Here is a 13,838-nt window from a genome sequence, read left to right as displayed (position 1 = left end):
AGACCATTTTCTGGCTGGTATTCACCTCCAAACAAACCAACCCAGAAGGACTGTAAAACTTACTTTCATCATCTGAATCGAATCCAAAGAGCGTCTGACACTTCTTTTGTGCAAGGTGAGCCTCAAGTGCTTCTGAATTACAGTAGATGGTCAAGCAGTTGCCACATCTAAATCTTTCTGTCGATTTGCTACAAAATTGATCTTGTTCAGAATGAGCATCTACTTTATCAGTCAAAATTTTTCTACGTTTTGGCATGCTAATGTATCGTTCATCAAGATAACTTGGAGGCAATGGTCTAACATATGGTTTTGTTAAGATGACACCATATGAAGTATTCTCTGTTGTCTGATTTGGTTTAGAAGGTAATTGTGAGGCAGCAGCATTATTTTGTGGTATATCATGACAATTCTGTAAAACTGGTAACACTGACCCATTTTCTGTCCTTGTTTCATCTGCAACTCTGTCCAAAGGTATTTCTGATGACTTTGATGATGTCTGATCTAGGTCACTGTGCCCATTGACTAGTTGGTCGCTAACAACATTACAGTTTTCAGAATTTGGCTGTAACACAGGTGTCTTTTGGTCTATCAAACTTAAAACTGTAGCGCTACCCTCAGATGAACTTTCATTTCCATTGTGAATTACATTATTTGCTTTCTTCTCAACACTTTGAATATATGTCTTTGGTTCTGTAGAATCCTTCCTTGACTTCCAAGTTGGAATAGGTAAATCTACAGTTTCTTTTTCATTAATAGATTCATCATCATCTTGGTAATTACAAAGTTCTGAAGGATCATCTGAAGAATCTTTTTCACTTGCATCTTCTGAACATTCTGGTGTTTTATTTAAATAATGCTGAGCCTCATGTTCATACAGCAAAGGGAGCTCCTCGAATAGCTCACAGCACTCTGCAAAATTGCATTGAGCTTTAAAAACACTATGACTTTTTGTATGTTCTGCAAGCTCAGTTGACAGCTTAAATCTCTGATTACAATTAAAGTGTAAACAAAAGTAAACATTTGGATACACATGTCTCTTCAGGTGGTCTATAAAATGTTGGGAATCAGCAAACTTTCTCTGGCAGAACCGGCATTTTCCTTTATTCCATTTCATTATATGCTGCTGCACCTTCAAATCAGTTGGATGAGCTTTTCTTGCATGTTTATTGAGGAATCTTATCTTTTTAAACACTCTAGCACAACCATTAGCAGGGCACTTAAAGCTTCCTTCCTCATCCATAGCATCAATGTCTTTTTGAGGGCAAAAAGCTCCATTCACTTTATGCAGAATAGGGGACTCTTTACTGGAGCTCTCGTCATCTTCAGGCAAACTTTCTGTACTTAAAGCATCAGGAACATTATTAAAACAGCTGTCACTACTATTTTCAGTAGCATCATCCTGGTCACTTAGATGGTTTTCCACCGCATCAAATATCTGTTCTGCATTCTCCTCCTCCACTTGGACCACTTGGTCAACACTTGGAGCTATTGCAGTCTCTGGTTCATTATCTTTGGAACCATCAGAATTCCCGTTTTCAAGAGATGGAGAAACATCAGAACATTCTAGTTCATTAAGAGCAGGAGCCTGCTGACTAGCCTCAAGAACTGCAGCAAGATGTTGCCTTTCTATCTTCCTGACATGATTCTTTAAGTGCTTCAGCATAAGTCCTCTTTGCCTGAACTTTCTGGTGCAAAGTACACAGGAAAAACTGCCCTTTTTTTGGTGAGCTTGTGCATGTTTCACAATGTGACCACCAAGAAATTCCTTGTTGCATATCACACAGCGGTGCCTTGGTACAGTTTGATCTAACATTTTAGATGCCTCAAGAGCTTCATGGTTCTTTTTGGCATTACCTTTGGACTGGGCTTCAGAGAGGTCTTCAGGGTCAAGCTCCCCATTGCTTACATCTGTTAAATAGACACATTCCTCACTCAGAGCCCTATTATACTCTGTTATCTTCTCTGTATTTGCAGTAGAGTTTTCCAGTGTACTTTCACTTAAGCCAACAAAGGCTTTATCCCCCAATAATGCTAAACAATTCTGCTTGATCATCAAGAAATTCCAAAACTCAGGATCAAAAAACAAACCTTTTTTCAAAATTGGAAGCAATTCAAAACGTACACGGTTTTGAACAGAACTAGTGCACTCATTGTATTCTTCATCTGCACATTTATATAAATGTTCAACAGTGTAGTAAGATTCCAAGGTGCGCTCAAGAAAAAAGATTGAAAGAGCACAAATTCTGAGGATCTCTAAGTCATTTGGCAGAAAATGAGCAATTGCTTTATAAATAAGACTTTTCATGTTGGGATCTTCACGGAGGTCCAACTGTAGGGCACATCCACATATCTCAACACATATCTGAAGACCATCTTCACCAACCTGCAGAAGGGAAATTACAGTGTACATAATTATAGAGTATGCATAATGGTATTTTCCTTATGGGCTTACAGAAGTCTACAGCTTGAAAGTAAAATTAAAAAAAAAAAAAGACCCAGAGAAAAAAAAAGAACTAGTATAAACAATGCCCAGACATCAACATCCCATGTATTTATATTCATCTACTTGCAAAATAGTTAGGGGTTCAGAAAGCATCCTGCTAGTAGACTTCACCTAAAGGCACATACATTTTAAAATAATGCTTAAACAAGACTATAAAATACAGATACAAAAATGCTCAAAAAATAACATCTGGTTTGCACTGAAAGCTGTATAGCTACTGTCAACAAAGCTTCAGATACTTTTGTCACGTGCAGTTCTACAGTTAAAGACAACTAATTATTTGGGGATATAAAACAAGACTGTAGCAAATCATATCTGATCTAGCAGTATCTTCTGAAGTCTGCGTCTTCATTACCTAGGCTGTTTCACACTATAATTGGACAGTTACTCTGTATTTTGTCCCTGTTCTAACTCATTTAACTTGCATTGCATAAAAATACAAGCTATAAAATATTGCCCTCAATTTTGAACAATGACCATCAGGGAAAACATAAGAACCTATGGCCAAGCATTCTAAAAGGCTTGATTTTTTCAGAATTGACAAACCAGCCTTTCAATGAGCAGAATTCCTATTCCACACTTTAGGCTGGGGGCCCTGCCATCAACATGAAATTCGGAGGGATGGTCAGAAACACACTGCCCAACAGGTAGCAGATTAAAGTAAAATGAATTTCAGAAAGTTTAGAAATAATTAATACCTACCTATATTTAAATGTGTGTTAACAAATACATACAATGCTCCATATGTAGCGGGTTATTAAAAAATACGATAATTCAGATGCAAATATAAATAAGTTATTCATGTCACCAGAAGTATTTTAGAATATATAAAATTAAAATCTTGAACAGCAGCAAATCATTGCATTTAGAACTGTACAGCAGCACCCATGACAAAATAATTTGTAATTCATTTAGGGCATAGAATATGAAGGAGCTCTGTTCACAGTCAGGTTAATGATAAAAAACATTTGTCTGGAAACAACTTGCATTCCTGTGTGCAAAGCGTTGCATGTTACATCTTTTGCAGATGTTTGTATGGGACAGTATAACACTAATGTCTGAAGCATGAAACAGTGCACTTTTCTGAAGCAAAACTGTCTTCTATCTTAGTCTAGCTTTTCCTTTATGTTACATTAAGCACTTCTTCAGGTTTGATTAGAACTGGTTTAAGGACTCAGAACTCAACAAGGGTGAAAGGCAGATACAATGGCATTACACAAGTCCTATTTTCTTAAGGAGCCAGGCTGAAAAAAACAAACAACAGATGCATCTTTCACATTTACTCCATGTATTATTATTAATTTCCCCATTTATTTATAGAGCATGACATTCTTCAAACTTATTGCAGACAGAAAGAAAAACTCAGATTTCAGTCAAAAAAAAAAAATCTTAAAAACACACAACAGATCAAGGGCAATCATAATATTGAAGCACATTCTGGAACTTGACAAAATTTTTAAGATAATATTGTGTCCTTCCCTACCTCTGCTTAACTTCCCACAAAAAGTGGCCATTACACAATATAAGCATCACTTCTCTCTACTTTAACTAGTTACAAAAAGAATGGGGGGTAGGGTAAAACAAACAAAACTTACTTCATCCTTAATGACTTTCATGAAAGGGAAAATTACTCTGACATTTGTAGCAATTCTTAAAAGCTGGTAGCACTGGTCGACAAATACTTGTTTTGATGGGTTAGATTTAAGCTGCAGCTTACTCCAAATGAAGATCAGGTCCCTATAAGTACAGAACAAAATATTTTAATTAGATTGAGTTTTAGAACTCTGTCACTAAGCATGATGCATTACTAAGAACAACTATTTGCATATTCTGTAACTAAAATCATATTTGAGGGCATAATGCCAATCTAATTAACACCACAACTGTACACAATGGAAAATGCAACTTAATTACTTTGTTAAAGCATTCAGGGTATCTCCTATCACTGAGCCAATTAAATATTCAACAAAATATTAATGTATTCAGCTTAGTATCAGAGAACTGCATAATAAAATCAGATGTTACAGCATCTAGCCCTTAACACCATAGGCAATAAACGTCAGGCTGAACAGCAAGCTCTGTGTGCTCTTGGGATTAAGTTACTTTCAGTGCAAGGATGAGGAGTCCTTCAGGAAAAGAAATGTTTGAATGTGGAAAATGGGAGCGTTGTAGAAAGCTAGCTTCTGATATGGTCCATTGACAGGAAATATTGATGTTCTCCAGTTATGCATATTACAACACAATTTTCTTTTGCTACTGCTGTCGTCACTGGTCTTTCTAACCAATAGCAGTTACATGAAAGTGTCAGGCTCTACAGCTATTCATACATCTCTATGATCTTCAGTCAAATAACATCTCTGACTGATACAAGAAAACGTAAGAATAGATTGCTAGACTCTGCAGCAGAGCTCCTACACAGGTAACGTGTTTAGTCTATAAAATATAGCTAATTGAAATTTACAGCCTGTAATGTCTATGTGCTTTAATTCAGAGACTCGGAAAGGTAAATGGACTTAACTTTAGGTTATAAGAAAATGTGCCAGCACAAAGATTTTACACAGGAGTAGCTATAGTTAGGACTAGGCAGAAATCCCACTATAACATTACAGTGAAAACAGGGGATCAATTGACTTTCATTTTCTGAAGGAAGACACTTTTTTATTCCACCAGCCTCCTCCCTCAGAAAACATAAACCCTGTTACTGACAAAATATTTGGTTTATCTTCCAGAGGCTCTAGTGTGTGCCAGATACAAATCAGACAGACCTTTTGAGATTAAGCTTGTCTAGTGAGGTCAGTGCCTGCATGAAGGGAAGCGACAGAACTGCCTATGACAAAACACCAACTTCACTTTTAAATTTAGGACAGCTCTACAATTCTGCTTGACATTTTAAGAGCTAGACAAGAGATCTTGATTGTTTTCCTTCATTCAGAACCCAAGAAAACTGAAGTCGAAAGAAAGATCAAGCTTACATGGGGGAAACTGTGAAAAGGGAGTTCTATAAGCAGCTCTACCCACAAAAAATTAGCCTTACAGGTTTTCTAAAGATACAAGCTGTCCACCTCTGCCTTTACCAGGCTGGAAATCTAAATTCTTGAAAGTCTTTGCAAGCTTCACATACAAGTTTGAAAGCAGTGTCTTCATGCACCAAACCATTCATAAAAATTCAGTAAAAGTCTCAACCTGAAGTACAAAAGAAAACTGAACATTTTTGCTGTTAAATATTACAGCTGTTAAATAATACAACTTATTCTCTGCTTTGTCTCATACCACTTCAGAGCAAGCCATTTCAACACTAATCACAGAGAATTTGAGAAAACTCAAATTATTATTCTGAGAGATTAGTGATTAAAGTGGCTTGCCATGTGTTCAGACAAGTGTGACGGCTGGCACAAGGAAAGAGCTGAAGAAGGAATGGAAAAAACTGAAAGTAAAAGGAACAGCTCCATGGGTAAAGAGCAAGCTGTTAAATCAGTTTAACCACCATTTGACTAGACCATGATGTGAAATAGTGTTTTAGTCTTATGTAGACATGGAGGCTTCTCCTTCTCAAGCACATTTCTGACTTTGATAATCATTAAGGATTAAAGCATTCTTGAAGAGCTGACTGGTCTCTATTTCAATCACTTAAATGCTTTGGATACCAACTTTAATGCTGAAGTCAACAGCACTTGAGATATTTCTCTGTCACTGACCACAGCACAGATTATAAACTTATAAGACATAATGTAGGCAGGGGTAGTTTTCTATTTGCTCGATTATTATGGTGTAGTAGTATAGTACTTAATGACATTTACTTCTTGGATAGTATAACTTAGTTCACACTGAGGCCTGTGCTTAAACTATTACGGACACACGTTGGGGCACTTTACATTGCTACTGTGAGATCACAGAACTCGGTACCTCTTTACCAGAGGCAACCAGGTATTCCAGCCTGTTAACCCCCTGCAAAATACCAAACCCACTGCGTGCCTCCATCAGCAACATAAATGAATGGTTAAGCCCGCCTTACCTTAGCTAGATCTAAAACCTTTGCTATTGTTGACAAGTAGAAAGTCTATCTTTCCTTGGGTACAGATAGCACACTTTACCAAAATGTTATCCAATTCACAAAAATTACCTAAAGGCCAAACACTGATCGAATGTGTGGGAAAAATTCCTTGACTTACTGAATTTACTGCATAGGAACCACTTGAAAATAGCCAAAACAGCATTTAGAAGTTGCCTGGCAGAGAATGCAAGCCATTCTGCTATGCCTGTTCCACCAAAATTTTGGCTGTCTTCTGGAAGAGACATCACTTTTTGATACTAGAAAGTATCATTAATCACATCATTATGGACTGATCTCTTACCAATACCTTGTACACAAATATTTCTAGTAAGACCAAGCACAGCTTGCTTTGTGATTAATTTGTAAGTGGGCTTTCACTTCAGAAAAATAATTCAGATCATCTGAATCTAGAATTTATTCTTAACGTCAATGAAAACAATAAGAGTTTTGTGACAGAGCTGCTTAAAGTCCATCTTCCTCTGAGAAGAGAGCTAATGGTTTCAGCTTGAAGATTTCAAATAGGCTGCTTCACATGAAGCAATAGCAAGTATCTGCTATTTACAGCTTTCTAATCTATTTTGATATCTTATCTTTGCTAGTAGTGTTTGCTGCTAGATCCCTGCTAGATCTGCAAGGTCCTCAATTCCAGACAAGGCAAGATGATTTATGCTGTGCTGAAGACACTAAAATCTTCTCCAGGGAAAAATACATGATGTAGGTTAATTTACGCTGGCTCCTACTTCTTCAAAAATTTGAATTACAGTATAGTCATGCCTTCACAAGCTTGGCTCCAGTTTACATTATCTATTAAGCATTACACAGATTTCTCTTGTTGGGTATGTAATTGTTAAGGCTCAGCATCTGTAAAGAATGAAACAGCTGTTCTAGCTGCACAGGCATAACTGCTCTGAATTCTTTCAAAGATCCTCAAGTTCTATATTCTGAACAGAAGATTAAAATACTGAGAGATGCCAAAATGGCTTCCTTGATAAACAGATATCAAACAGTACTTTAGTCTCTTCTGGAATTTCATTTTTGACACCCACTTTGTCAGAACATAAGGACAGACGTTTTGAATAGCAGTTTTCAAAATGGATGATGGAAAACTTAATGATCAACTGGGTAAGAGCAAGGTTAACATGTTACTACAGCAAATGGTATAAAAAGTAGGTTTAATTCCAATATTTAAAATGCACTTCTTAAAAGACTGAATCCCCAAAACAGAAAGCACTAATCATGTGACTAATACGTGCAGGTTACATCTGCAAATTTCCTGATGAGTAAGAATTCAGGAGATGCAGCATTTGGGCAGGAATCAGCGAAGTCAGATTCCATTCCAAAGCTGGTCACTGGGCTCACATAAACTATGTACCTTTTTGGTTGAACTTCTTCATCTGTCCTATGGGGACAGTCAAGCCCACCTTTTTCTGGACAGACTGAATGAAAAATGCCACTAGGTAATGCCAATACATTGTATTATAAATGTATGTCACAATCATAATTCCAAAGGTTTTGATTCAACGCAATCAATTACTCCTCAATAGTTAAGGAAAAATTTTATTAACAAACCAAGCATTATCATGTCTGGCCTTCATTACTTCCTCAAGAAAAAAAAAAAAGAGGACACATCTTACTTTTCAATTCCCTGAAATCTGGGAACAGGGAAATCCTATACAGACTCTAAACTCCATATTAAAATTAGTTACAAAGATTAATAATTTGATCTCTATTGATTGGAAAAAAAAAAATAAAATCCTTCCTGACTATGCCTTTTTGCTTCAACTACATAATCAAACAAACAAGTTAAGCATACTTTATCAAGGAATGCAGATGTTACTTTAGGTACAGAAATTATACAGGCCGAACAGAAGGATTATCTTCCTTAGCCATCTTTCAGTCCTCAGAATGATGAAATTTGTTTTGACAGCATTTCTTAGCCATAAAAACATCCAACTATCAAGCTGATTCAGTGTGTATGAAGACATTCTTACTTAAATGTTTTCTAGAGGACCGCCATTTATGTTATGGCTCTGTTTATGAAGTAAAAGTTTGCATAATACATAGCACATTTTCAGAACCATATATTCTCTTTTTAGACACACTGGTGACATACTACAGTTTGGTTATTATAAGCAGTGTCATTTAACTAGCAGAACAGTAAAATATCTGCATTGCCAGAGAGTCTACGGACTGCATATTGTTATACATTGCTAATAATAAATGCCATGTTTATAGGTATTTACAGCCTAAAGTATGTAAAGGCTCACCCTTCTGTTACTTTGAAACAGTAAGTGTTATGTACTGTGTAGGCTACCACTATACATGACTGTGTGTAAAAAGGCAACAGGCATAACAGATGTATTAGGAATGTTTAAAAATCATGTTAGAATGTTTTTATCTGGTATTTTAAACTTGAGCTACATCTCAAAGTTAGATGAGTTTCATTTTGGCAATAAGCATTTATTATCTGCTAAGCTGCTTCACCAGAAATAAAGTATTTACCATATACAATACATGTCCCCATTTTGAAGCTGTGGGACTAGGAACGATTCACATAGCTGTAAGGCTAAGGTAGTCTTCCCTTCTTTTTCAGTGTTGCAGATGATCTCAATTCCACTCTTGCAATCAGTCCTCAACAAGTGCTATACAATTAAAATAAAATCAATTTAGATAAATTTGCTAACATGAAATAAAAACCTATCAGACCTTGCTATATTAAAGAAGCTACTGAAAACTTCAGGAATTGCTATTAATATAGGATTTCTTTGGAACAGCTTTTGTATAGGTCTGTAAATAGAGATTTTGGAGATATTTAGATCTCTTTCATATTTCTTAGAGTAACGATAATCAGAGTAATTGTCTGAGAAATTGAAAGACTACACAAAAGCACTTTTTTGCATGATGGTAGCTTGTTATCAAAACAAGGTTAAGAAAAGCATTGTTATCTAGTAAGCACTATCAGTGGTAAAGATAGGGCCACATACAGCCAGAGTGTCATTTTACATACTGGGGCATCATTAAAAAAAACTTTAAAGCTAACAAAACTATATAATGTACAAAACACTGGACTGACATCAATTAGGCTCAAGTGCTTTTGCTAGAATAATAGTCAACAGTAAAATAGTCAATACACTGAACTTACAAAATATTAATGACTCAAGTTATTTAGGGAATATATCTACAAGTAAACTTGACCAAAAAATTGCATTTAGGTCAACAAGATTTGTAGGTGCTTAACATTTAACTTTTCAAAGCTTAAGCCAGCACTAAGTTAACCAACACCAGTGTAGTTGCCTGATTTTATGACATTTGGTTCTACAAAAACAGAGTTCCATATGCTCCTCTTGACAACTTGTATACAGTAAGTATAATGTACCACTTCATTAAAAAAAATGTATACTGACAAACAATACCTCCTGGAATAGCTGATCTTCTAATGGTGACATATAAAGACAGGTGAAAAGAGCTTGATGGAAATACAGATCTTTACTGATATCTGGATGATTTATGCAAGATTTGATAAGAGCCATTGCCTCAGGGATGCGTTCACAGGCAATAAGGTATCTGGCACGTAGTTCAAAGAACAGTGGATTTTCAGAGCTTAAATATTTGTTAACTGTACAGAAAAGAAAGATTTAAAGGCAATTAGAATATGAAGTCCAAACAACAAATATATTTAATTGTAATGTTGTTTTTAATAGTGCAATGTCAACAAATAATATAAAAAAGGCTCTGCTAAAGAAGCTATCATATATTAAATTAAATACCATCAAGAATCTGTCCTTCTGCTTGAAAACAGAAATTGTTATTTTTCTTACACCAGTAATCTAATTCAGTATTTTGTTTCTAACAGATCAACGCAAGGTGCTGCAAAGGATCAGTAAAATATACACTATATAGAAGCAGATACGAACATTTTTGAGAAAGAAAATTCCCTTTCTCAGCACTGGAATCTGGGTGATTGTCAGAAGTACAACATCACTTCCAACACTATAATTACAAATATTTCAAACAACTCAGGATACTCATTATCCATTAAAATGGAAGAGCTTGGAGTGGTGAAAAAGTTAACTAGAATTCACATGCTGTTGCTTTAAGTAGCTTTGAACACCTTGATTTTGCTTGGAGAAGTGGAAAATACACTTTTTCTTCCTCTAAAAGTGCTACTGGGAACAATTCTAAATCCCTAAATACCTTTAAATTCTAGGTCCTGATTTCTGGAAATCTGTTTTTCAGATCTAAAAGCTAATCTTAAAGCTAACATTTGAATGAAATTGTTTCAACTGAGATACTCAAAATACTTAACATTTAAGTAATTGGGAAATTATTGGGAAATACATAGAAGACATGCTTTAGATCTCTATTATAAAAGATCACACAGATTCTATTGTCTCTTAGGATTAAAAAATTACTCAAGGGTACAAAATGCAATAATGCTGCTTTTATTTTGAGAATTGTTTGCATCTTGTCAAGTAAATGCACACTCTGAGGTGTTAACAGTGTGTTAACATTTCTGTAATGTATTGGACAGTATGGCCTGATCTTCCTCTTATGTTCTCAACAACTACCTTAAAAGGAAGAGTTAAAACCCCACAATTTCTAGTGCATACCCTGTAGTACTGTACAGTGTTTCATATTTTAAAAAAAGAAAAAAGAAAAGATACTGTCAATTTAAAGTCAATGAAGGCTAGAAGTGAGCATGGGAAGTTTATACCTTAGAAGGAACCTGTATTAAGAAAGTTACAAGCAACTTAAAGTGACATTTAAAATGATTAAAAAAATAGAAGTGGTTACTGAAAACCACAATCTGAATAGCTAAGAGAAAAATTTTTCCCAAAATAAAAAGATTACTTGTAGAACAAACTTTCATTTGAACTTTTTTTTTAAAGGACGTCTGGTTCGAAAGGCATTCCTTATGCTCAGAAACAGGATTTCTCTAGGCCTCTCCTCTGTTGAATTAACATACTTATGATAATAAACCCAGTCATCAGTTTCATATGCAAACATTACCCAACAGACTACTGAATATTCACATTGAAAAATTAGGCCAGAAATACTTAGCTTTTGTTATGTGCTAACGTTAAGAAAATGCTGCACATATAACTGGCTGTAACATCCCTTTCCCTCAAACGAGGGAAGGCTGCAGTCCACAATACAGGTTAACCTGTTATATCATTCCCACTTTTTGTGTGGGGAACTGTTAGGTCAGTATGCCCCTCTGCTCCATAAATGAGATTCCCACTTCTGACAGCATGAGCTCCCAGGGAAGGGGGTCTCCTATACCCTCCATCACTGTTTTTAAACAGACTACGAGTTCCAGCTACACCACTGGCAGGACTGTGCTCCCTCCCTGTAGTGGAATGTCCTCTTTTCCCAAGGCAGCATTTACAGCTCTTCTAACCCTCCAAGCAAAAGACAGTTGCTAACTATAGTGGCATTTAGCCAAGTCTGTGATACATTAAAAACGGCTTGGGGAAAACATCTATTCTTGTCCAGGCAGCATGTGCGGTGCTTTGCTTTAGAGCGATAGATACCAACCATCAGCTTAGAAACTAATTAACTGCTTACGTCTGAGTGTACCTCTGTCTACGATACTCTTCTAGATGTTCACAGTAGGCTGTTTTATTCTCCCTAATCTATTAGAAGTTTATTGCTCCTATGTTTCAACCCTGCTATCTTTCTTTAAACCCAAAGACTGCCTTCCTTTCCAGCCATCTCAAAATAGACCCCAACATCTCAAAGTATATTACAAGTCATGCAAGACAGACACAGCAAGGTTTGTCTTGGCGTAAGCTTCGCCATGTAATTAATGCGTCCAAGACAGGATTATGTAGTTCACACAGTACACATTTATCAGACTGACTTTTGCAAGTAATGGTTGGTGATTCAGCAATAATAGGCAGTTTTCCTCATTTAAAATAGTGATCCCTGAGGGAACTATATGGCCAAGTTTCAAAATATACACCAAACACTGCCAGCCTCTAAAGCAGCACAGAATGTTTGCTTTGTGTAAGACTTCACAAGAATCAGATTTTAGAGGAAGTGAGACAAGAAAGAAAAAGCTTCCAAAAGATATTATCTAAAATAAAATGTTTGTCATCACAGATGAGATATGTCAAGGGCGTGTGTGGGGATATCAGAAGATAAAAGGAGGAAGAATATACCTCAGCAGAGGGGAAGGAGATGTGGCCTGCAACAAAAGGAAACAAAATGATCATCTAGTGACAACAGGCAGTCTCATTCCTACTCTGCCAGGTTAAAACTAAGTAAAAATCCTCAAACTGTTACCCATCATATAAAAGCTTCATGATGATCAAGGGAATCATTAAGGCAAAGGACTAAACTAATTCTTTGCTGGAGAGACTGAGACCTAACTTCAGATCATAACCACCAAAACTTCTAGAGTTTGTCATGCAATGCAGAACAAAACAAGGATAACCTTTGTTTTCATTTTGTTTCTGTAGGTATTTGACTAGAAGTTTATCAGATACATAATAAAAATAATGGGTAAACTATATTGCTCAAGTGCTTGCTTCACAAGAGAGACAAAGACTACCCACTTAATCATGTTAATTTGCTATCAAAATACTTTCTCTGGTTAAGGAGGCAGCTCACTGAGCTGTTCTGACTCTATAGTCCTCTTCCTCTCTCTACAGAATGAACACGTCGTAAACACAGCAATGAATTTGAATCATGCATTACACCATCATAACTAGAGAAAAACTAGTATTTTCTATCACTATGAAATAGAAACAACCTATAAGAGGTCCTCTGTGAACACTGATAGCAAAGATCACATAACATGTTAGTAAAGACTTTACTGTAGATTAGATATTTTCCCCTTATGAACTTTCATTAACATTCTGGTAATGTTTGTTTCCACACACTGTCAAAAATGCTGGTTTACTCTGCAGCCTGAACAGAAATCTTTCTCCTACTCCCAACTCTAGGAATTACACATACATAATCAGAAAGCAGCTATCAGGTGTAGTCACAGGTCTCATTCCTAAACAGAACCAAGAAAAGCCACAAGCCCAAGTATTTAAAAGAAAAATTAAATGAGTCAGAGTACCATGAGACAGAAATACACATCAGGTCCTCCCCGATTATGTTACTTCAGTAGCCTAACTGAAGTCAAGTCACTCTCCATGTTCTTTCAGGGGTTGAACACCTGGATTTGGTAAATTCATTTTATAAGTAACTGCTCAGTAGCCTCTTGTATCTGAATAATCTAATCTCTACACTATAAAGTAGACTTAAACTACTAGCAAAGAAATGTAGTTT

The 13,838-nt window shown here is 36.1% G+C and overlaps 1 protein-coding gene across 2 annotated transcripts in view; it reads right to left on the bottom strand.

Annotated features, from left to right (window-relative positions):
• Positions 1 to 13,838, bottom strand: part of ZNF654 (zinc finger protein 654) — a 37,274-nt gene that overhangs the window by 4,441 nt on the left and 18,995 nt on the right. For both annotated transcript variants that reach the window (XM_072884993.1, XM_072885000.1), the window contains 4 exons: positions 9,968 to 10,170; positions 9,057 to 9,196; positions 4,099 to 4,240; positions 64 to 2,383 (listed from right to left, as the gene is read on the bottom strand). In XM_072884993.1, the coding sequence (XP_072741094.1) occupies positions 64 to 2,383; positions 4,099 to 4,240; positions 9,057 to 9,196; positions 9,968 to 10,170 (2,805 nt within the window). The remainder of the gene's footprint in view (positions 1 to 63; positions 2,384 to 4,098; positions 4,241 to 9,056; positions 9,197 to 9,967; positions 10,171 to 13,838) is intronic.

This window comes from Ciconia boyciana, chromosome 1, assembly GCF_034638445.1.
Source record: "Ciconia boyciana chromosome 1, ASM3463844v1, whole genome shotgun sequence".
Lineage (NCBI taxonomy): Eukaryota > Metazoa > Chordata > Aves > Ciconiiformes > Ciconiidae > Ciconia > Ciconia boyciana.
Note: the sequence above shows the minus strand (reverse complement) of the source record. Positions and strands in the feature narration are given on the sequence as shown.